This window comes from Eschrichtius robustus, chromosome 3 (genome assembly GCF_028021215.1).
Source record: "Eschrichtius robustus isolate mEscRob2 chromosome 3, mEscRob2.pri, whole genome shotgun sequence".
Classification (NCBI taxonomy): Eukaryota; Metazoa; Chordata; class Mammalia; order Artiodactyla; family Eschrichtiidae; genus Eschrichtius; species Eschrichtius robustus.
Window position 1 is genome coordinate 119049835 of NC_090826.1, and position 24789 is coordinate 119074623.

The 24789-nt window shown below is 45.1% G+C and overlaps 1 protein-coding gene across 1 annotated transcript in view; it reads left to right on the forward strand.

Annotated features, from left to right (window-relative positions):
• The window catches only part of LOC137762788 (carboxyl-terminal PDZ ligand of neuronal nitric oxide synthase protein-like), a 315104-nt gene that overhangs the window by 263376 nt on the left and 26939 nt on the right, over positions 1-24789 (forward strand). Inside the window, 3 exon segments of the mRNA XM_068541164.1 lie at positions 8798-8939; positions 22313-22479; positions 24113-24292. Coding sequence (XP_068397265.1) covers positions 8798-8939; positions 22313-22479; positions 24113-24292 — 489 coding nt within the window.

Below are 24789 nucleotides of genomic sequence, written 5' to 3' on the forward strand. Positions count from 1 at the left end.
GAGTGAAAAGCACTTGTGTGGCTTTGAGGTGTAGTGGATCTAGGGAGGAGAGGAAAGGAAATACAAAGTGTTCCTGAGACTTATGAATTGGATCGTCTGTAATGGTCTTTGACAGATACAACTGAAGACTAGGATTCCCTTTAATTCATTTCGAGTGTTCCACTTTACATCTGACTTTAGTTTTGTCCAGAGACTGGACCGTGTGGACCTTGGAATTTATTAAAGTTACAAATGGCACTTTTTAATTTACAAAGTGCTTTAATATTTAATCTTACTTGATCCTTGCAAAAACCTACGTAAAGAAGTTAAGACAAGTAATTTTCATGCCCAATTTTATGGATAAGTAAATTTAAATTGAGGCTCAGAGAGATTAAATGACTTGCCCAAGGTCCCATGAATAGGCATTGGCTAGAATCAGGGAGACATGCAGAACAAAAGGATTTTGAGCAGGAAACCTAGGTAAAGGAGATGGTTATATTTGCTTTGCCAGCCAATCTAGTGTAGCAATGCAAACTCAGTGGGGTCGTCCAGTTCTTCTGCCAAAACCTGAGTCTAAGAACAATGCCCATTGGAACTTTGATCTTGAAGCGAAGGACAGAATTAAGTTCTTATTTACCCAGTGACAAAGGAGTAGTCATCTGGTTCCCTATCATATCAGTGTTTTCCATGTTTCATAGCTCTCAGAGCTAATCCTGATCTCTGGTTCTTTTATTTTCTATATCCCTTTCACCCTCACCTACTGAGACTGTAACTTTTCAGAGCTGGTTCTCAGGCCCTTTGCTGGCCTGTAGCCATGCAGCTGAAGGAATTGTTTCCAGACAGCCTGGGCTGTGAGCCCCATTGCCGCTGAACTATAGGTGGAAGGGCTAGTTTCCAAGCCAGGAAAGAGAAGCGAATTAATCGTTCAGCAAAGGAAGCACAGTTGGGGAGGGGTGGGTGGGGAACACGTCTGCAAGGTTTTGCATGCTTATCCTGGTTAGTCTCCAGATCTGGTGATTTACTTTCTTGTAAAGCCCTTCTGGTTTGGAGAGATAATAGTTAGCTTGGGAAGGAGTTTTAATTGGCACATGATAGGAATACTTAAGAGGCGAGGGGGAAAGGACTAAATACTCTGAGCATAAGTGTCTTGCAGGGATGTTTCTGGGTTGTTGGAGGTCAGTATGGGGGTCTCTTGACTGGAAGCCAGCGGACCTGGGTGTTCTCCAGAGCCCTCGTGGTGATTATAACATAGAAAAACCTTGTATGAGCTCCTTGCTGTGTCAAGGCTTGGTTATTGCTGTTCATGTCACATCATGTCCCGAGTGGGCACTCATGGCACATTTCCCATGACAGGCTTCTCATGTGGGTCATCCTTACCTTACAGTTCACCATGGGGAACAGGATTGTCTCTTCTGTTGGTTGAGAACATGGGTCAGGTGTCTCAACTTGCCTGGTAGAGGACCTCCCTGTACCTCGCTCCCAGCACAGTTGTTATTTCTATACCTGTGGATCTTCCTTTACTTACCTATATAGCCAATGTGGTTCTCATCTTGGGGACTTTAATCTTGAGCTGATTTTTTTCAGTTGGGCTTTCATCAGAAGTTAGATAGCAGAATGTTGCAGGAAGATAACATACTACCAGCGATTCATCTGTTAGTCTAGATTTTCCAAGTTTTAGCCTTATATTAAGTCAAATGATATCCAATCAGTTTTGGTTACTTGCTATGTGCTCATGACTGTTCTAGACTCTTTATATGAATTATCTTACTTCATTCCCTCAGCAGCCCTGTGAGGTGTAGTTACTGTCATACTCTTCATCTTACGGATGGGAAAATGGAGACTTAAGGGACATAATTCATAATGAGTGGTGGAGTCAGAAATGAACCCAGAAAGTCTGACTCTGGAGCTCATCTTTTTAGCCACTGCATTATATTATCTTCATCAGGAAGTTGCATAACTGAGGAGTAGCTTTGTTCTCCAAGACCTACTTGTAACCGGATTCTACTGTAATTGTTACTGGGGTATGAAGAGCTCCTTAACTCTGAAGGGCCCAAGTCTCTTTGACATAGATTTTCCTTTTTTTCTCTTAGTATCTTTGTTTGGTCAATATTGACTCTATTTTACAGTGGGAGAAAGAAAGGGCCCAGGGATGTAAATTTCCATTGGTCGCACAGTGAGTCAACATTGCCACTGAGATAAAAACCTAGCTTCCTGCTTCCTAGTCCAGAGCTTTGGCCACTTAACTCTGTTACACAGAATTCATAAGAGATACATGAGCCTCTCTGGATTTGAGTTTCTCCAGCCACCAAATAAGATGAAAGGCATCTCAGGAATGCTGTTTTTTGTATGTGGAGTGAGATGGTCTTCAGGAAACAAGTTTTGTGTGACTGGGAAGGATCACCAGGATTGTAGTGGGGAGATCCCAGCACTATTCAGACTAGTGCCAGAAAGGAAGGGTAGGAGAGGGTCTTTTCCTTGCCCAGAGCATTGGAGACATTTCCTAATAACACGGCTTTCCTGTTTCTCCTCCTTAGGGGATATAATGACAGTATTCATTTGCAAGGCCTTTTGACTCCTGTGAAGCCTCTGTGTGGTCTCTTGACCTCTCCAGTGGAGTAGCTGTCCCGCTCCTGTCATTTTCTTCGAGCCCCAGGAGCATGTGGCTGTCTGCCCTGATTAAGTGTGACTGTACTTATTAGCGCATCAGTGCGTGAAGTGTTGGTGATTAACAGGAGCCACAGGAATCTCCCCATTATCGTCATGAAATTGTTCTGCCGGCAATCACAGCTCAGTTGGTTTGGGTTAGGAGAAATCATTTCCTCCTATAATGCTGTCACCATCAGATTAGGGGCCACAGTGGAGAAGTTTAGCTGTCCTTAAGAGCTTGCAGTGGATTTTGAATGGTGATGTCAGTCATGTGCTAAAGAATAAGTCACTTTCCTGGCCAAGCTCAAGAAATGGAGGAGAGGTAGGTCCTAAATTTAGGGAAGGAACCTCATTTTTTATATCTTTAATGTTGAGGTGGGTTTGGGTTGGGAAGTCAAAAATATAGAAATCATAAGGCTCAGAACTGATCTAGTCCAAACCTATCTGTTAATGGAGAGGAAATCAGTACCTGGAAAAGTGAATTAACTTGCCCATGGTCACCTAGCTGGTTACTGACAGTATTAAGGTTATAACTTGACCTTCTTTTCTCTATGGTACTGTGGTTCATGGGCTAGCAGAGTACAAGGGAAAACCCAGCAGTCCATTGGAAATTGTAAGGTCCACTACCTCCTGTCAATGTTGCAAGTCATACCCACTTTGAAACTAAACTTTCCCCATAGTAGCAATATTCTAGTGTCCCAGGCATTGCCTTGATCAAATTATATGATCAAGGCCATTAAAGAACCTGTTAGACAGAAACCTAATCCATCTCCCATTTCAGAGGCTTAGTTTGTTGGATCTTCCTCTATGTAGAATTCCAGATATATTTTCTTGCTTCAGCATTGCAGATTCTACAGATTGAGATCATTTGATAGATATAAGCTTAAATCTTTTACTAAGGTTCAAAAAACACATTAAAGAAATGTGACCTTCAGCTCTATTTTTGTTGAGATTCTGTGCTGGTTAAGGTCAAGAGAGGGGCACTGTACTTTCTTGCTGTGGTAGATGAAAAGAATTATAAACCTGTGCGTTGTCCTAGAACTGGCTTACTGGGCTGCAGTTCCTTAGAATTCAGAAGCACTTGGCAGATGAATCTCAAGTTCCCAGGAGATACAGGGTGGCGGAGGAGGGGGATGTACACTGGGGTAGAAAGCTAAGTTTACACTAAGAAAGGCTAAGTAGACTAAGAAAGACACTTACTTGGAAGAAGTGTGCCCCCCAGTCTTCTCTTCATTCTCTGCCATTGTCGTCATCATCTTCTTCATCATCATGTACACCTTGCATTTTGAGCTTCTTCTATTCACTTTCCTTACTTATCTGATGACTCCCCTGCTCGCTGCAACTAGAGAAAGCCCGCACGCCGCAACGAAGACCCAACGCAGCCATAAATAAATAGATAGATAGATAAATAAATAAAAATTAAAAATTAAAAACCTAGGAAATTCCAGAGAATGACCATATCCTGGAGCTGGAAAAGGCTGCCTTCCAAACATGCTAATCATTTGCTCTGCTTCGTACCTGGCTATCTTCACAACCTTAAAGCCCCAGTTTGATTTGCAAAGGTCAGGAGGTATGAGCACCTGCTTCGTGATGACCCATGGGGCCGGGTGGAATGGGTTCTTCTTAAAGCTTCTCCCTCCTGAGTTAGTCATGGTTGATTAAAATAAGTTCCAGCATGTGTGATTCCTGCATTCCGAGGTGCAGGCAGACTCAGTGTTCTTGCTTAGAAGGCCGGAAGGCCCAGTTACCACGTGGGGTAGGCCTGGCAGGCAGGGGCCAGCATGACCATGCAGGGAGAAGATGGCACCAGTGAGGGGAGGGACAGCCCCTGCCAGGTGCAGGCTGGCCCTCCTAGCCACCTTCAAGTAACGTTCCCCAACGAGGTCCTTATATAGCATCTTCTAAAAGTAGACTTTTTACTGGTGAAGGAAGCGGAGTCTAAAAGGTCAAGGGCCCTCTGAATTCACATAGCTATTTGTGAGAGAATTAACAGCCACCCAGCCTCTTCTAACTGCTAGAGTGGTGAGTGGGAAGGGCTGTTCTTTTACGTGTATATAATCATTCTGTAAAGCAGATAGGGTAGCTTGATTATGTTTTCAAGTGCGGAGAGCTCTTCATAAAACATGCTACTGTGTCCTTTTACTGTGAATGGAAATACAGCCTTCACATTAAACAGGAGTAAAGGATAAGTCAAAATGAAATCATTTAGCAATGAATGTGCCGATCTAGAACTCTTACTCAACAATTTCCTCACAGCAGAAACCTTCATACCAGCTCAGACCAAAGATGATTTGGCCCAGTTCTTCTCTGTTGCTATGGGGACAGAGAGATGGTGGCTTTAGCCCTTTTGATGCTAACACACTTACATAAGAGGCAATTCCCTTCATGTCTTCACATTTCTATTATTGATAAAGTAAGCCTAGCCTTTCCTGAACTACTGTTTGTTTTATGTCTTAATTCCCCTTTGGTGCAGTGAATTCCATATTCAGAAAAAAACATTTCTTGAGCACTTGGTATATGCCAAGCACTGTGGGAGGTGCTCTCATATATGTTAGCCATATATTAATTCCTCTGTGTGGCGGAGGAGAGGCTATAAACATCAGTGATTCACTTTTCCGTTGAAGTTACAGAGATGTTCTGCAGAACAGCTCTGGTAAAGGGGGCTAGGAAGGAAATGGGAGGCCAGGGAGGTGGGAGTCATTTCTAACATAGGGAAGTCAGGACCAGTGAACCCTAAGTCTGCATTTTCTACTTTTTCAGGGGAATCAGATAGAGGTGAGGGTCAATTGCTTGTCCTAGTAAATGTACTAAAATGTGAAAATGAGACACGGAGAGTACAAATATTAAGCATTAAGACCAGCCACTTCCTTACGACCGTTTTGGGCTTGTAAATAGTTGGTTGAAACCGGTGGGTGTGTGTCATACATTTGTCCTTGATGAAGGTGGCAGAATAGAGATTTGAGCTGGGTTCCAGGTTCTGCAGATGCTCAGTCCTGAGTGTATCCCATCATCCACTGTCAGTGTGTGATGCATGAGAAATGCAGGTCCTCTGAAAAGTCGTTTCCCACCAGCTATATCCTCATACTTAAATCGGAGTGTTTCCTTCCAAAGAAAAGTTTAGAGATCCTGTCCTTTCCCCTGTTAATTCCTTAGACTCAGGGACACTTGAGTCCCTTTCATTTTTTAATACTATCTTAAAAGTTAGTTAAGGGAGGTATCTGTGACTTACAGAGTTGGGGGGATTTGTAACATGTCCTCCTTAGGAGAACCTGAGATTTTGTAGCAACAGATGTGGTAGTAAATTTGGAATTTTCTGTGTGAGTATATATTTTTAAGAGGGAAACTGGGTCTGTACTCTGGTAATAATACAAGTGGGAAAAGACTAACTCAGCCTTTGCAGATGCTTATGCAGTATGATTTATCTGGGTTAATTTATGGAAGATAAGGAAGTAATGGAATTAAATGCGAAATCTCTACATATCATTTAGACTTACCATATTTTATTTCTAGACCTCCCAAATTTGTCCTTTTCTGCCTCTTGTAAAGATGTGTAAGAGAGCAAAATTTCCGAAAGTCAGAAGAAGGGAAAGGGGAAAGGCTCTGTGTAATAGACACTGGCTATATTTGGTAGGTAGAATATAGCATCTCTAAGGTTTGGTAAACTGGTAGTAAGCTTTGCTGTAAAAGATTAACCACAGGCAGTCTGCTCTTATTCTCATAAAGAGAATAAGTAACAACAGATCTAAGGAGGCCTGGGGGAAGAACACTTTTGAGTGGAACAGAATCTTCTTTTTCACCTGAGGGTTGAGCTTCCTGGCTCAGCCTCCTCATCAGAGCACAGCTTGATTGCCAAAGGAGATGTGAAAGATGTGCTTGGCCTGGTTTGGTTAGGGACTGTGCCCTCTAAATGACACTTTTTTTTTTTAAGGATTGATTGATTGATTGATTGATTAATTGATTGATTGATTGCTATGTTGGGTCTTCGTTTCTGTGCGAGAGCTTTCTCTAGTTGCGGCAAGTGGGGGCCACTCTTCATCGCGGTGCGCGGGCCTCTCACTATCGCGGCCTCTCTTGTTGTGGAGCACAGGCTCCAGACACGCAGGCTCAGTAGTTGTGGCTCACCGGCCTAGTTGCTCCGCGGCATGTGGGATCCTCCCAGACCAGGGCTCGAACCCGTGTCCCCTGCATTGGCAGGCAGATTCTCAACTACTGCGCCACCAGGGAAGCCCCTAAATGACACTTTTAAAATATATTTGGGGAGTGAGGAAGGTGGGGGCTTCTTGCTTAAGACCAGTGCCTGCTGCTCTTCAACTTCCAGTGCAGACAGAGCAGTTATCTCCTAGAGAGTACGAACTTGTGGCGTGAGAAGGGGCCTCAGCCTGACCTTTGGTAAACAGGAGGAAGTTAAGGTTGGAGGTACAGGACAGAGGCTCTGATCCACCCCTGGGTGATGGGGGATCCCACAGAAGTTACTCATCTCTTCCTGCCTCACTTAAAGTTCTCATCATCCAGACATGTCAGGATGGTCCAGGTGAGAGGTCAGTTAAGAACATCCCTGGAGTTTGCATCGTGAGCGAAGAGAGGTCTGAGCGCTAAGACGGTCACTTCTAGGAAGTGGTTTGAGGAACATCAGGAGGAGTAGACGTAGACTGAGATCTGAAGTAGGCCTATGACGACGATTGGCCGAGATGCCGTTTCATCTTAACGTGAATACTCTGGCCTGCAATGAAAAGGGAGAACACAGAAGTAATGCCAGGCTTGAGGAAATAGTAAGGGGAGTGACTTGGGGACTTAACACCTAGCAGAGAGTGAATTAGAGCAGTAGTTCCATACGTGGGATCCAAGGCCCGTAGGGATTCATGAAGATAGTAATGGAGAAATATGAGCTAATTCCAATATTATGAATAGTGTAAATGAATCATACGTTTATCCTCAACAAGGCCTTACAGGCTTATCAAAACATTGGACTCTGCGTTTGTCTATAATTGCATCGGTTTGCTGATGAGAAGCTCTACTTGACTGCTGATGTTACCTCGGGGTTTTTTAAATGTGCTGGGTGAACTGATGGTATCATTAGGTAGTCACAGCTGACCTGAAGTCAGATCATCCAAGATGTGATTAATCTTAGACTCAAGGCATAGAGTGACAGCCACAGTTAAATGCAGTGCAGTCTGTGGTGGCAGAGTGTTTGGGGACCACTGGTGTAAAAGGAGCAGTGACCTAAGCTTTCCCAGCCTGAGCTGTTAAACTCCGCATAGCTCTCACTGAAGTCATTCAGTGAGTCTTTGAAAGAATGTGAAAGCAGACCGATTATCAAATTATAATCAGTTATCCAGTTAGAAGACCATGCCCTGAAAACCTTGCATGTGGTTTTTCCTCATGGCCTACCTGGGCCACTTGAGACTCCTTCCAGGAACAGGCTTTTTTGTCCTGTCTCCTGCTGTCCTAGTAGTGGAATACTGGGAGCTAGGGTTAAGCTCAGTGCTTGGGCAGTTAGAGGAAGAAATTAAATAGCAAGAAAAAAGAAAGAAAGAAAAGAAAAAAAGAAAAAAGAAAGAAAGGAAGTAGCCAAAGAATGGACCCAGTGAGAGACATCTTTAGAGCAAGGCTGGGAAGCTCACCTTAGATACCGTCAGCTGACGGTGGTGTTCCAGGGAACTTGGACTCTAGGCCTCAACTGGTTCTGCTGTTTAGACCATGGCTTCTCAACCCTTGGTCTGCAGGAACACCAGGGAAACCCACTGCTTCCAGCAGAAAAAAAAAATGATGGCTGAGTTACTCTTAGTGTGATGAACCCATGGAACATTTGATAATGGTTGGCAAAGAATTCTGAAGCATATCAACCACTTTTGTCAAACTTGGGAGGCGGAATTGGGCTAAGTCCAGAATTGGGATGTTTGCTATCTGTCCATTCAGTTGACTGATTGTTTCAGAACTGTGGTGACAATTTCTATTTTCTGGAGTATTTCAGGAAGGGAAAATGTCTTTGCATTCTTCTTTGTGAGTATGTGCACATCCAAACAACATTAGGTTTTTCCATCTCTTTCCTTTGCTGGCTTCATGGGTTTCTGTCTGCATGCCTCTTGCACATCCTCTCCCACTTCGGCCCTTCTTGTGTCCTTATAGAGGGTCTCCACATCCTTCCTTTTCTCCTTTCCTTTCTCCTTCCCAGAGCCAAGCCATGCGGATCGTCCGGACGGTGGGGCAGGCCTTCGAGGTCTGCCACAAGCTGAGCCTACAGCACACGCAGCAGAATGCCGACGGCCAGGAAGACGGGGAGAGTGAGAGGAATAGCAACAGCTCAGGGGACCCAGGTAGGTCACTGCTGTGGGTGCGGATGGACAGGCAGGTAGACACACAGCGTGGGGCGGTGGAAGTGAACGGTGGCCCAGGAATGGGGATGTTCAGGTGGGGAGCGGTCTGGTTTTAATCTTGAGCCGATCCCCAAAAGAAGCCTGTTTCCTCCTGGTTCACAGATTCAGAGTGTGGGGCTGTTTCGCCGGCTGGGTGACTTCCCCCAGAGAGGTGGGGAGAAGACAGGCAAAAAGACTGAGAGAATTGGTCAGAGAATCAAAGATATCTTTGGGATATTTCAGCCCAGCGAACAGTCCTAAGGATCAGCTTATCCTGGCTAGATTTTTGGACTCTGAAAAATAAAATTCTTCTGAAAATAATTTCCTCCACATTCAGATTCAATTGTCTCCCCTCCTCCATCTTACCAGGACGAAGTCCTTAACTCTGAGAGTCCTCTTGGGGATGTGTGTGTGTGTGTTCATGGGTGTAAGCAATCAGTTCACTTAAAAAACATTTGATTTTCTCCGTTTCTCTCTATATTCCAAATTTTCTTTAAGGAATGTGTGTTACTTTTATAACAGAAAATTAAAGATATTTAAACTATCAAACAAAGAAGCATTTAAACTGGATATCAGGAAACACATTTTAAAGGTAGAACTGTTTATGCTACCAAGTCAGACCCCAAAGAAAATTACCGTACAAAAGCACCTTCATAAAACAAATTAGAAAGAAGATAATTACAGTTATCTAAGTAGGTTTTTTTTTTTTTTCCTATTTCTAAATTCTGTAGTTCTATGAACCCTCAGTGTGGACATTATTCCAATATCTCCAATCTTCAAGTCTCATTAAAAGTCAGGAATAAGACTAAGGTGTCTTTTATCATCTCTATAATCTAACAGTAAATGTGGGGGAAAAGGTGTGAGTATTAGGCAAAAAGTTAATATTGTTTGTACATTTTTATGTGGAAAACCCATGAAAATAAACTGAAAGCCATTAGAAATAAAAGAATTTAGTTAAAGAGGTGAGGTCCAATAAATACATATGGATAACTATGGTTTTCTATTCCAACAACAACCAGTTGGAAGTCATAGTGGAAGCAAATATCCACTAAAATAACAATTTAAAAAGATAAAATGCCTATGAATAATCATAATAAAACATATATGTTTTATATGAGGAAAATCATAAACAATTGGAAAGTTCTTGGTTGGGAAATCTCAACATCATAAAAATGTTAATTCTCCTTACATTAATCTATAAATTTAACATTACAATACAAATTTTTAACAACAAAGTAGGCACCTTGGTAAGCTATCATATTCAAAACTTATGGGATACAGATAAAAGAGTGCTCAGAGGAAAATCAAAGGCTTAATTATTTACATTAATAGGTGATCAATCATGAAAATCAAATTAATTAAACATTCAATTCAAGAAGTTAGAAAATAGCAAAAGAAATCTCATACTGCAAAAGGCATTATCGCAAAGTGGTGAAGAGTAGAGACTCTTGGTTTACATTCTAGCTGCAGTGTTCACTGGCTGTGTGATTTTGGGCAAGTTCCATAACCTCTCTGTGCCTTAGTTTCCTCTTTTGGAAAAAATAGAAATAACAGTAGTGCCTACCTCATAGAATTTTTGTGTTGATTAGATGAGCAGATACATTTCAAATGCTGAGTCTGGTGCTTGGCACATGGTAAACACCAAATACATGTTAGCTATTATTATTTTAAAATATGGGAAAAAACAAGAATAGAAGAAATCCTGGAAGAGATGAGTGATGACAGAGGAGTGGCTTTCCAGGTACAAAAACATATTATAGAGCTATAATACGTAAAACTGTGCTAATGCATGAATAAGTGCGTGAATGGATCAGAACAGAAAGCTCAGAAATAAACCCAGACACACATGTTGACATAGTGTGTGATAAAGGTAGAATCCCTATGGAGAAAAATGTGGAAATTATTAATTTTGAAAATTCACATGCTTTGACCCCCAAATTACCCTCAAATTCCCTTCAAAGAATTCATGTTAAGGGTAAACCCATACATATGTGAAATAATGCATACATAAAGTTACGTAAGCAAATAATTTGTTATAAAAGCAAAAAATCAGAAATAGCAAGAGAGGATTTTAAAATAAATTATGGTTACAAATAATGGAATATTACACAGAGTTGGTGTACTCTATGAACTGATAAAAAGTCATCTCCAAGATATTTTGTTGAATTAAAAAAAAAAAAATCAAGGTGTAGAACTGTGGATATGATATGCTACCAATTATATTGTAGAAAAATATATACATGTAAATGTAAGTGTGTGTGTATATATATGTATATATATACATATACACATGAAACCATATATGTGCCTACTCTGCGTAGAATGTCTCCAGAATGATACACAAGACACTGGTAACTGTGGTTCATTCTGGAAAAAGGAACTAGGTGGCGATAGTGGGAGAAAGATGTACTTTTCATTATACCAGACCTATAGCTGGCCATGTTGCTCAGAGAACAGAAGCTGATCTGCTCACTTCTGAACTGGAGGATTTGCCCTCAGAGCTGCTAGGTGAAAAAGATGGATACCTTTACGTTATTAACTGTTCTTTGGTAATGCCCTGCTCCCCTGTTGGTGGAGAATCATAGCTAAGCCTCAGAGGCTTTCAAACCCACGGTACCACTAGCAGCCAGGATGCACATATACAAAGAAATTCTAATCAAAAAGTAAAGGGCATTGTCTCCGGTGAAGCCATTTATTCCTGGAGTGAAAGGGGTTGGACATAGGGAGGTTACCTAGAGGTTGAGTGTTTGAACTTTGTTCTTATCCCAGAACTCCTGTCTGAGGAGCTTGATCCTAGCCTCCAAGCACCTAATCAGAGCTAACTTCTCAGCCATTTGCTAAAGAGGTCAGGATGGTATGGTTTGGCCTTTTGGGGAGAAGAGCTGGATAGCATTTCATACAGACTATTCTGAGGGGTAGGTCTTCTTTCCCTCCTGCAGTGGGAGCTACTCCTTCCTTCCCCTTCTAGACCCTGCAGGGGTCTTCTGGGTGGGGGTGGGTTGATGTGATTTCCTGTGATACTAGGAAGGATTCTCTCTGGGGCTGAGTAGAGATTCCAGTAGGGATCCTTTCCTATCCTTTTCTCTGTCTTGTCTTCCCCCACTCCTCCCCTAGCACACTGAGTGTATCGTGTACCCTCCAGCCGTTGTCAGTGCTGTTCCAATTGCCAGTGGTTCCTGCATTTACCCCAGGCAGCCATTCTACTCATCCTTCACTATCCTGTCTTTTGGGAAGCCTGTCTTCCAGCTTCCACTGTCCCATTCTCTTCCTTTCCCCTTCCCGAAAATTTAAACACTTTTTTCCTCTAGGTTCCTATGTTCTTTTCGCTCCTGGCTGATGCTGTTAACATTAGCGTTTAGCCCACTGTCTACCAGATACATAGTGTCCTCCTGTCTTCAGTAGAGTGCAAGCTCTGGGAGGGTAGGGACTGTTCCTGGCATAATAAATACTTGTTGAATAAACTGATAAACATGGTCAGTGATTGTGGCAAGAGATGTGTGTCATTTTAGTCATTGTCAACAGCATTTATTCAGTGCTTACTCTGTGCCAAAATGAGCATGGAGATTGAGTAGAAATTTCAGCAGGGAGTGACTTCTAAACAGTCCCCTTGATGAAGAACGATGACCTTGGATGGGGAGAGTAGGTAGAATTGAGGTGATATAGCCTAGAGGGTGAGACTGGCAGGCTGAAGAGAGTAGTGATGGTGATGAGTGATGGTGGCTGAGGCTGCAGATGGAGACCAACGTGGTTACGCTCTTCTGACTAACAGGTGGTCAGCGTCGAGATACTGGGCCCATCAGCTACATGCACCTCTCCTTTTATAACCTTTTTGGTGATAATTTTTTCAAATTACGGTAATATACGTGAGATTTCAGCGATTTGGCACCTTCTGTATACCATTCTTCCTAAGAAGAATGTAACTGATGTTCTACATGTAGAAACATCTCGGTTCATTTTAGGGAAATCTGTCAGGCCCAGTGTAGTTGCTTCAGAGTTCAAGATGTCAAAGCACTGAGTGTATCTCTTTAAGGAGGTCAAGCATGGGTTGGGCATGCTCTCCATATATCGTATTGGCATCTCTGCAGAGTAAAGGGAGTGGTAGGGGCTCTCCCCAACTCATGTAAGGGAGAATCTGGCCTGTGGAGTGATGTAAATTGTATTTTTCAGGGAGATACACACACACACACACACACACACACACCCATTTTAAGGGGCTCTCCCCAACTCATGTAAGGGAGAATCTGGCCTGTGGAGTGATGTAAATTGTATTTTTCAGGGAGATACACACACACACATTTTAAGGGGCTCTCCCCAACTCATGTAAGGGAGAATCTGGCCTGTGGAGTGATGTAAATTGTATTTTTCAGGGAGATACACACACACATACACACAGACACACCCCATTTTAAGGAATTGGCTCATGTCAACACACACACACACACACACACACACACGCCCCATTTTAAGGAATTGGCTCATGTGATTGTGGAGGTGTGGCCAGTCCAACATCTGCAGGGTAGGCTCCAGGCTGGAAATCCAGGAAAGAGTTGCAGTTCAAATCTAGAGGTGGTCTGCTGGCACAATTCCCTCTTCTTCCAGGGAGGTCAGTCTTTGTTCTGTTAAGACCTTCAACTGATTGGTTGAAGCCCACCTACATCATGGAGGGTAATATGCTTTACTCAGAGTCTACTGATTTAAATGTTTACTCTCATGCGAAAAATACCTTCACCACGATATCTAGAATAATGTTTGGTCAAATATTAAAACCATGCACCATGGCCCAGCCAAATTGGCACACAAAATTAACCATCACAGAAATGAAAAGGCAGTGTGGCATAATGGGAGAGAGTGTTGGACCAGCAGACTAGAGAAGCAACTGAGAGTTTGGGTTCTGGCACCTGAACAGCTGGGCTTGAATCCTAACTCTATCACTTCTCAGCTGGGTGATCCTCAGCAAACTTTATAGTCTCTCTGGATCTTTCTTATCTGCTAGGTGTTGGGAGATAATGCATGTAAATCAGCATCGTGCCTAGCATGTAATACACTCTAAATACACATTAGCTATTAGCCAGTTCTCCAGTTCAGAGTCTCAACTACGTGACCTCATCTATGCAGTGGGGGCAGTGGACAAGAAGATCTCTGAAGTCCCATGATTTTATGACAGATCCACGGTAAATGATTAATCAGGTGCCCTCTGAATGCGGTGTAGTGCCATTGCCGTGAAGTGAAACCTACTTTGAATATCAGTGCTTGGAATTCTACAGATCTGAGATGGGAAATATTTTCTTATCAAGCCCCGTAGTCACCTCCCTTTTACAGCCCCACTTGCTTCCTTACCGTCTATAAACTGCTAGGAACACATTCCTTTTTTCCGTAAATTCTTCACCCGGAAGAATTTATTGACTCCATTAGGATTTTTCTCTGTAATGGGGCACCTTGAAGCTCCACAGTGGAACTGTTGGTTGGCAGGTTTTCTTTTCCTTTTAACAAGAATCTTGCTTCCACATTAGGGAGCTTTCATTTAATGCAGTGTTTATCTTTCCAGTGGAGCTGCCCCAGGCAGGCCGTTTGTTATGCAGAGGAAACTTGTTTACTCTGGAGGAATTGGAAAGTGCGGAGGCTTTGCTATCTTCTTTGATGTCTTGTCAGCCCTTTCCCTTCTGGGTTTCGGGAGTGCTTTTAATGAAGGTCCTCACTTTCATTGTGTGTGTTGCCTCTCTCTTTCTTTCTCTGCCTGCCTTTCTTTCCTCCCTCATTCTTCCCACCGTTCCCTACCCTGGGGGAGATTTATCTTTTGTATCTTTTGGCAGCAGCTGCCCTTGGCCAGTACCCGGGGCTCAGAGCCAGGTGGGGCCACTGCCCCTGTTCCGCTTGCCTTGCTTTGCCCTGTGCAGTTTCTTTGACTCCTGGAGAGGGTTTCCTGGGAGAGATCCCGTTCCCCTGGAGGCGTCCCTCTTCCCACGGCAGCAGACAATCCAACGTGGGGAAGGGCTTGGAGCCCTTTGGAGATTAGAGCCTCTTAAAAATAAAACTCTTGCCATCTAGACAGTGAGCAGTGGATTCAGGAGTATTTACTGTGTACCTGTTACATCTGCTGGACCTGGGCATCTGGCTTATTCAAGCAAGCACACCACTGACCCTTGTGTCACTTCCACGCTCCCACCACACCTGCTCTTCCATCTCATCAGGCCACCACTGCCTGATCCTTTGGTTCTCCTTAGTTTCAGTTCCCTTCCTTCATTCAGCAGATGTTTATCAAGTTTCCGCATGTGCCAGGCTCGATTCTGGGTACTGGGGATACTGTGAACAAGACAAGGTTCCCGCTGGCGAGGACCTCACACTGAAAGTTGGGGTGGGGGATCAGACAGATGACAAACAAGACCATTTTAGGAGATGTCGATGCAATGAAGAAGATAAAGCAGGGTGGCTGAGACTACAGGTGGAAGCAGTGAGCCTGTTGGGAGACGAGGTGGTGCAATGGTTAAAAGCGCCAAGCCTGGAGCCAGACTGGCAGGCTTTGCGCCCCAGCTCCAGCCTTACCAGCTATGTGCCTCAGTTTCTTTATCTGTCAAATGGGGATAATAATAGTGCTTAACTCTCAGGGTGGTTGTAAGGATAAATGAGTTAAGACATGTAAATCCCTTAAACTAGTGCCTGGAACATAGTAAGCACTATTTGAGTTTAAGCTATTGCTGTTGCAATTTTGAGGCAAAAAGTGGCCATTTCAAGTACTTTTGGACTGAGCTGATAATCCTTTTTTTTTTTTTCCCAACCATTTTATTTTGAGGTATAACTGACATGTACAAAGTTCTGCATTCATCCAACAGTACCTATCCATTTTGCCCTGTGACGCTGGTCCGTTACACATCTGTGGTCCCCAGAATTGGCCCCAGGCTACTTTGCCATTCAGCAGTCCTTCTGCTTTTCCCTTATCCCCAGTTTCCGTCTTGGTGGACGATGTTCTTCTCCTGTCCGAGATTCACCTTTTCACTGCCTCTGCTTTGCCCCTCATCTCGCCTCTTCCTAAACCCTGAGCCATCAGCTCTCTCTCCTGAATCATCACCCGAATCTTCTGCTGTGCTGACTTTTCCCCCCACTGCAGATAGATAAGGTCAAGTCTTTTCCATCATAAAGAAACCAAAAATCAAACCTTCCTTGTCCCTGCATCTCCCCCAGCCTATCTCTTTCCTCTCCATAGTCAAGCTTCTTGCGAGACACATTTGTACTCATTGTCTACGTTTTACCCCACCCTCGCCATTAGCCCTTCAACCTCCAGTGATCTGGTGTCTGCTGCCTGCAAGTCCTTCCTGAAACGACCAGTCTAGGTCACTGAAGGGCCACCTAGTCGGCAAATTGAACCAGCCTTTCTCTGCAGTGTGCACCACTGGGAATGAAGCACTCCCCTTCCCCAGCTTCTGGGGCACCCCACCGCCACCCCGCACTCTTTCCTTTTTCCTCCGATAGCTGCTTTCCAGCATCCTTTGTAGGTTCTTCTTTTTACCTACCCCTCAGGTGTGGGGATTTCTCCTGGGATTGGTCCCTGTGCTCTTTTTTGACTTCCCATGGTTTTAACTCCAACCCAGACCTTTTTCTTGAACTCTCCACTTAGGAATAGTGGATATCTCCAGTTAGCTGTTACAGACTCTCACAATTTCATCCTCTTATCCACAATCCTCCTTCTCCTCAATTTTCCCTAAAGGATGCCAGTCTCTACTCAGTCACCTAAATCAGAGTTTTAAAACTCATTCTACATGTATTCCTCTCTCTCTCCCTCCCCATCTCCTCCTCTCTCCCTCTTTCCCTCCCCCTTCCCCGCCCACAGACAATTGGTTACCAAGTCCTATGATTTCTGCACCCCAGAAGGTATATCAGATTTGTCCCCTCTGCTCTGTCTTATGCCACCTCTTTAGCTTAAGCCCTTGTCTTTCTCACCTAGAGTATTGCTTTCTATCTTGTTCCTTATAGATCTATCCTCCACATCATCCCTAGGTGAAATTTGAAAAAATGAAAATCTTTTGGTATTACTTACCTGCTTTCCTTCCTTCAAGATCAAATCCTGACTCTTCCTGGTCAGGTCCCTCCCGCAGAGTCATTTGCAGTGTCTCCAACCATGCTGTGGATTTCTGTACCTCTGTGTCTTTGCCCTTGCCTTGCCCTCTGCCTAGAGTGCCTTCCATGGCCTCCCCTCCCCTCTGCCTGCTTCTTCACCTGCCTTAGCTGGTACTCCTTCCTCAGGAGGTGTTTCCCCTCTGCACAGGCTTCTCTAACACCCGCCTGACTTAGATGTTCCTCTTCTGTTGTCCTGCACCCTGGATAGCTCCCTCATAGGTGATACAGCCTCATGCTGCATCTGTGGTTTATGTCTGTTTCTTCCATCAGGCTGGGGAAGCATTGAAAGCACAGATTTTGCTTATTCATCTTTATGCCCAGTAGATTTCTTTTGTATACAGGGTTCTTAACAAATACTTATTGAATAGATGAATGAAATCAGCATATGTCTAGAGACTATTCAATGTATCCAGTATACTTTAAATAAACAGTTTAAAAAGCACCACCCCCTACCCCAAGTTCAGTCTTACTTGTCCCTATTACAATTTGAAATCCATAGTGCCCAATCCTGTAAGTTTCTTGGTTTTACCAGAAGCTTTTCGTATCATTTCTTGTCCCTTGGGCTTGTCGATGTCAGGAACATTGCAAATACCAGATTTTGTCCCTTGTCTGATAGGACCTGAAGAAGACCATTTGCTGTGGGTCCCTTTTCGAGATAGTGTGTTATCTGATACACTAACAGGCACACACACAATAATAATATTCCTCCATCTAGCTTGTTCTTTCTCTCTACCCCAGCTTTACCCCCCTGGTTCTAACAGATCTGTTACTATACAGGCATACCTAGGAGATAGCGCGAGTTCAGTTTCAGACCACAGCAATAAAATGAATATCGCAATAAAGCGAGTAGCACAAAGTTTTTGGTTTCCCAATGCACATAAAAGTTATCTTTACACTATACTGTAGTCTATTAAGTGTACAATAGTATTATATGTAAAAAACTGTACATACTTTTAAAATACTTCATTGCTAACAAATACTATCATTTGAGCAAACCGTAATCTTTTTGCTGGTGGAGGGTCTTGCCTCAGGGTTGATGGGTGCTGACTGATGAGGGTGGTGGGTGCTGAAGGTGTGGGGGGAGCTGGGACAATTTCTTAAAATAAGGCATCAGTGAAGTTGGCCACATTGGTTCACTCTCCTTTCACAAACAATTTCTCTGTAGCAGGCAATGCTGTCTTATAGCATTTTACCCACAGTAGAACTTCTTTCAAAATTGGAGTCAGTCCTCTCAAACCCCGCCACTGCCTTATCAACTAAGTTTATGTAATATTCTAGATCCTTTGTTGGCATTTCAACAGTCTTTACACACCTTTGCCAGAAGTAGATTCCATCTCAAACCACTTTCTTTGCTTATCCATACGAAGCAGTTCCTCATCTGTTCAAGTTTTATCATGACATTGCAGCAATTCAGTCACATCTTCAGGCTCCCCTTCTAATGCTAGTTCTCTTGCTGTTTGCACCACATCTGCAGTTATTTCCTCCACTGAAGTCTTGAACCCCTCAGAGTCATCCATGAAGGTTGGGATCGACTTCTTCCAAAATCCTGTTCGTGTTGACATTTTGGCCTCTTCCCATGGATCACGGATGTTCTTAATGGTGTCTAGAATGGTGCATCTTTTCCAGAAGATCTTCAATTTATTTTGCCCAGATCCATCAGGAGAATTGCTATTTATGGCAGCTATAGCCTTGTGAAATGTATTTCCTAAATAATAAGACTTGAAAGTTGAAATTACTCCTTGATCCATGGGCTGCAGAATGGATGCTGTGCTAGCAGGCATGAAAACAACATTAATCTCATTGCACGTCTCCATCAGAGCTCTCGGGTGACTAGGTGCATTGTCAGTGAGCAGTAATAATTTGAAAAGGATCTTTTTCTCTGAGCAGTAGGTCTCAACAGTGGTCTTAAAATATTCAGTAAACCATGTTGTCGACAGATGTGCTGTCATCCAGGCTTTGTTGTTCCATTTGTAGGGCACAGGCAGAGTTGATTTAGCATAATTCTTAAGGGCCCTAGGGTTTTCGGAGTGGTAAATAAACATTGGCTTCAACTTCAAGTTGAAGTCACTGGCTGTATTAGCTCCTAAGGGGCGTCAGCCTGTCCTTCGAAGCTTTGAAGCCAGGCATTGACTTCTCCTCTCTAGCTATGAAAGTCCTGAATGACAGCATCTTCCCAATATAAGGCTGTTTCCTCTACATGGAAAATCTGTTGTTTAGTGTAGACACCTTCATTAATGATCTGAGCTAGATCTTCTGGGTAACTTGCTGCAGCTTCTACATCAGCACTTGCAGCTTCACCTTGCACTTTTTCGTTATGGTTATGGCTTCTTTCCCTAAACCTCATGAACCAACCTCTGCTAGCTTCAAACTTTTCTTCTGTAGCTTCCTACCTTCTCTTAGCCTTCATAGAATTTAAGAGAGTTAGGGCCTTGCTCTGGGTTAGGCATTCACAACTTGGCTAACTGTTGCAAGAGGCCTTGCTTTTGACCTGTTTTGGCTTTCAACGTGCCTTCCTCACTAAGCTTAATCATATCTAGCTTTTGATTTAAGATGAGAGACATATGACTCTTCCTTTCACTTGAACGCTTGAGGCCAGTGTAAGGTTATTAATTGGCCTAATTTCAATATTGTTGTGTCTTGGAGAATAGGGAGGCCCAAGGAAAGGAAGAGAGATGGGCAGGGTTGGGGGGTGGGGGAAGTGGCTGGCAAGTGAAGCAGTCAGAACACATTTATTAAGTTTGCTGTCTTATATGAGTACAGTTTATGGTGCCCCCAAATAATTATAAGCAACGATCACTGATCACAGATAATCATAACAAATAATGAATAGCACCTAATAACAAATAATGAGAAAGTTTGAAATATTGTGAGAATTACCGAAATGTGACACAGACACAAAGTAAGCAAATGCTGTTGGAAAAATGATGCCAGTAGACTTGCTCAATGCAGGTTTGCCACAAACCTTCAATCTGTAAAAATGAAATATCTGTAAAGTGCAATAAAATAGGTATGCTTGTACTCTCTACCCGTTAGCTGTACTAAATCTATGAGACTCCAAATGTGATCATCAAAGAACCCACTGAGTGGCAGGAATTCTCTCAAAAAGCAGTCCCATAGTTGGTGACTTCATGTACGTCAGGCTTGGTTTGGGAACTCCACTAGTACAAAGAGAATGGCTGAGAAGTCTGTTTTTTAATGACTCCCCCAGAAGCAGAGCTAGAACCTAAGAGATTTTCCAATCCCTTCTGGGCTCCTGGCCTGGGCATCTCCAGACCCTCTGGAGGGCTGCTTAGTCTCGTCATTCGGATCTCCAGGGATGAGGGGCAGCTGCCTCTTATAGCCCACTTCCCTGTTCTGCTACCCTGTCGTGACACTGTTGCCTTTGTTAGTGTTTACTGAACACCTTCTCTGTGCCAGATCCTTGGGAGACATGAATGAAATACACCCTTGGTCTCAAGACCAGAAGGGCACAGTTGATATCATGTGCTAATTAAGTGCACTGACAGATGGATGCCCGGTGCTGTAGGAGCCAGTCCTTCCTGATGACTGATGGAGATCTCTCCTCAAACGCAGGCCCACTTCACCCTGCTCACTCCTCTGCGGGCAAGGAGACTCAGATGCTCAGTTCCCAACACCATCCACCTACTAAGAAATAGTCACGAGTTATCCATCGGCCTCCCTCTCACAGGATCAACCTCTTCATTGTCAAGAAGGTCACTTCTGGGTGCAGGAGGTGGTAGAAAGCGTCCCACTCCCTGTGCTCCTGCCGGCTGGTTTATAAAGGGGCAGAAGAGCTGCCCTGCCAGGCCATGGTCCAGGGCCCTCCTTGCTGTTACATGCCATTGCAACCCTTAGCAGTCCGTCTCCCAGCTCCCAGAGCAGCCAGCAGGAAAACCAAGCACACTGTTAGCTTTCTAAGTACCGCCTTGCTTCCCCCGATGACTCGTATGGGTTTGCATGAGAAGACTTGTTAGAACTATTTGTTCTACAAGGCAGGCCCTCAGATGACCAAAGCCTGGCTCCCTGGGTTGGCCTTAGGGTTAGGGAATCAACTCTTCATACTTCCTACTTACATTAGCCTGTGCAGTTTTACAATTGGTGCTTGGTCTCTGAAGCCTTTTAAGAAGTTTTATTTGGCGCCACGAGGCGTCCAGTGCGGTAACGCAACCGATCCCGGAGAAGCCGGCGGGAGCCCCGGGGAGAGTTCTCTTTTCTTTGTGAAGGGCAGGGCACCCTGGAATGGGTTTGCCCTGAGAGAGGGGCCCGTGCCTTGGAAAGCGTCGCGGTAAAAATAAAAAAAATTTTAAAAATGTAAAAAAAAGAAGTTTTATTTGAAGACAGTAGTGATGAACCTAATCCCAAATGTAGAGAAAAAAATGTTTCCTGGGAAATGCCTGAGAATTGCCAGGTGTTTTCATAGAGCCCAGGAAAGAGAGAGGAACAGGGAATGAAGAAAAATAAGAAACAGTAGGAATTTCATACATGTGCTGAGCATGTGATCAAAGACATGGTCACTGTCTTCAGTAGGAAGGGGCAAGTGGGAAATAGACAAGACAAGACATGAAAACCAGCCGCCTGTCTCTCCCCTGCCACTGCCGCCTTCTCCGGGGCCCTTCCCTAGCTTCTGCCCCTGGGGGATGGTCAGAGGCAGGCTCTGAGGATGGGAGACTGATGTACTCTGTGGGATGGAGCCTCGGATCTCCTTGTCCTTATTTTTCAGGCCTGCAACCCTCCTACCCACCTAACGCAGCCTCCACTGTATAGTTGAAGGAACTGGGGCCCAGGGAGTGAGGTGATTTACCCCTTATCTGACAGCCCGTTAGGAGCATGGTGGGGGAAACTCCTACATCTCTGGGAACCCAGTTCAGCGTTCTTTCCCTCGGCTGTTTCCACTCCTGAGTTTGGATGAGGTCGAGATGACTGTCATCCCTTTCTTCCAGGGTCCCCACGCCCTGTCAGCATAAACATCATGCCAGCTTGGCAAAGCAGTCATGTCCAGGCTTGAGGAAATGTTGTCTTTGTTTCTGGACTTCAAAAGGACATTAAAATGTGAACATCTTATTGGATTGGAAATTTAACGAACTTGAGTGAAAAGATATGTGAAAATGTCGCAAAGCCAGAGGCGTCCCTAGGCGTGACACAGCTGAAAACTAAAGTGTTGGGAAAGTAGGGCGTCGTTCTTAGTGCGGCTGATCCCTTCCCTGCCCTCTCTGTTGTCCCTGTAGGCCGCCAGCTCACCGGAGCCGAGAGGGCCTCCACGGCCACCGCAGAGGAGACGGACATCGACGCAGTTGAGGCCCCGCTCCCAGGGAACGATGCCCTGGAGTTCAGCCGAGGTGTGACTGACCTCGACGCGGTAGGGAAGGAAGGAGGCTCCCACACAGACTCCAAGGTGAGCCGGAGGTGGCCCACCCAGCTGGTCTGCACGCATATCACCTCCCAGAGCAGTCTGTGTCACAGCCTCTGCCACTGTCAGTCACCTCTTAGCCCCTGCCGGGTCACCTTTAGAGTGAGGCGCTCCCCAGCACGGTGGTGGTTCCAGAGCATGTTTTACTTCCTTTCAGAGGGGCCTAACTTCTAGAGATTCAGTCCCCGTGTGTTGATGCTAGACGCCGCTGCGTGTCAGGATGCCACAGAGCTCATTCCTGATGCGCGCCACCCTCCAGGATCCCATCAGTACTCGGTCCCCTTCTTCTCAGTGGAAGCCCCACCCTGAATGGCACCTCGTCGCTGCACAATACCTGTGCATGGCTAATCCTTGCACAACGTGACGTGATCCCCGGGGGCTTAGCTGAAGGAGCAGAGTGAGTTTGGGCTGCCTCTGCCTGCAGCTAGCAGTTGTGTGCCTTTGATGCTCCTGGGGAGGCTGGAGATTGGCCCCTTGGAGGTTAGAAGCTGCCAGACCACCTCAGGCATCATCAATTTCACCCTCGTATCTTACGGGTGAGATGATGGACGCCCTCAAGGAGTTCCTGATGTGATCCAGGTTAAGAAACTAAGAACCTCCAACCCAAAGACAAAACAACCCCCCCCCCGCCCCCCCCCCACCAACAGGAGGAAAATACTGACAAATTGCCCTTCCTGTAGATTCCCTGCCAGTTCCCTGTATCAGGAGTGCCTCTCTTTCCTCACCATGCAATGCCTTTTCTCAAGTGGAAGTCGTTAGGCTGGTTCATCAGAAGGAGAAACCTGTCTAGTTTGAAGGGCAATGTTGTTTCAGATTGTCTGCCTGATATCTTCTTTGGTGCCCAATTTGTACTCTGCAAGTGGCGAAAGCCCTCTGTCACTGGGTGCTTCCTCTTGCACATCTGCAGAAGGACCGGCAGCAGAGCTGCCAGAAATCAAATTCAACCCTGCGCTTGAATTCTCTGCCTCACAGAAACCATCTTAATGAAAGTGTCCAACTACCAGGAGGGAGACAGGAGGGAAGGGAATGGAAACTGCTTTCCCCTTTCAGAGAGAGGATCTCTCCAGACCACTCTCTGTGTCCCGACTTTCTTCCCTGGTGGCTCTCCCTGTGAGAGGAGGCTGTGCTGGGCTGGAGCACCTCCCTCACGTGTGGCCAGCTCAGGAGAACCCTGCAGAGCCTGGAAGAGGGAGCCCTAAGAACACAACAAAGTAAAGGTAGAAGCCGCCTCATAGTGGGGTGGTAGGTAGCTATCTTTCATAGAGGCGGATCCCTCTAAGTCCAGAACCTCAAGTAACTCAACAACATGGTATAGTTGGAAGCTGTGGGCAAGAGATGGGATGGTCTCAGCTGCCTGGTCTCCCATCACACGGCATCAGTAACTCAGGTGTCCAAACAGGGTTTTCTGACTCTGTGGTCCCAGCCCAGGCCATCAGATCATCATCTCCTCTGTGGGGGTCTGTGCACATTTCCACTGGAGACGTAGCATTTCCAGCTCTTGGTTAAAAGCGGGCCATTTCACCCCACCCTCCTACATGCTGTAGGTATGAAAGGCAGAGTGAGGCCCCTAAAGGTGGCGTCTGCCCAGGGTCACGCGGTGTCTACTCTTCTCCGCCAGGTCTCACCCCGCCCCCAGGAGCCCATGCTGACAGCCTCGCCCAGGATGCTCCTTCCCTCTTCTTCCTCGAAGGCCCCGGGCTTGGGCGCGGGCACGCCGCTGTCCACCCAGCACCAGATGCAGCTCCTCCAGCAGCTCCTCCAGCAGCAGCAGCAGCAGACGCAAGTGGCTGTGGCCCAGGTTCTCCTCAGCCTCCTCCCTACTTCGCAGGCTCCACTCTCATGGGCTTGACGCGCCTTCCTTAGCGAGGGTCACAGGGCAGGTTTACAACCTAGCGAGCTATGAGGGATGGCTCCCGCTGTTGGGTCATTGCTTGTTGAGGAATGGGGGCGGCGGGGAGGGGAGAGATGGGGGACGCGGTTGAAATGGGAAGAAGCGTTTTGGCTTCCCGTGTACCCCCCCGCTCTGAGTTGGGCTTGGCTGGCTTGGCTGGATGTTGTTGGATAATGATTTGAACTTACTAAGGAACAAGATGCACATAATTTCACCCTTCCTTTCCTACCTTCATTTCCTGGTGTTTGGGGTGGGAAGGGACGCCTCTGGAGTCAGGACAGATGTGACTTTGTGATACCACTCTTAAAAGAGTTTAAAGTATGAATTTGTCCCAAACACCCTTGCAGAAGCTACCACCCTGGAAACCTCGTCCATAGGGGTTTCCATGCCTCTGTTAGTCATCT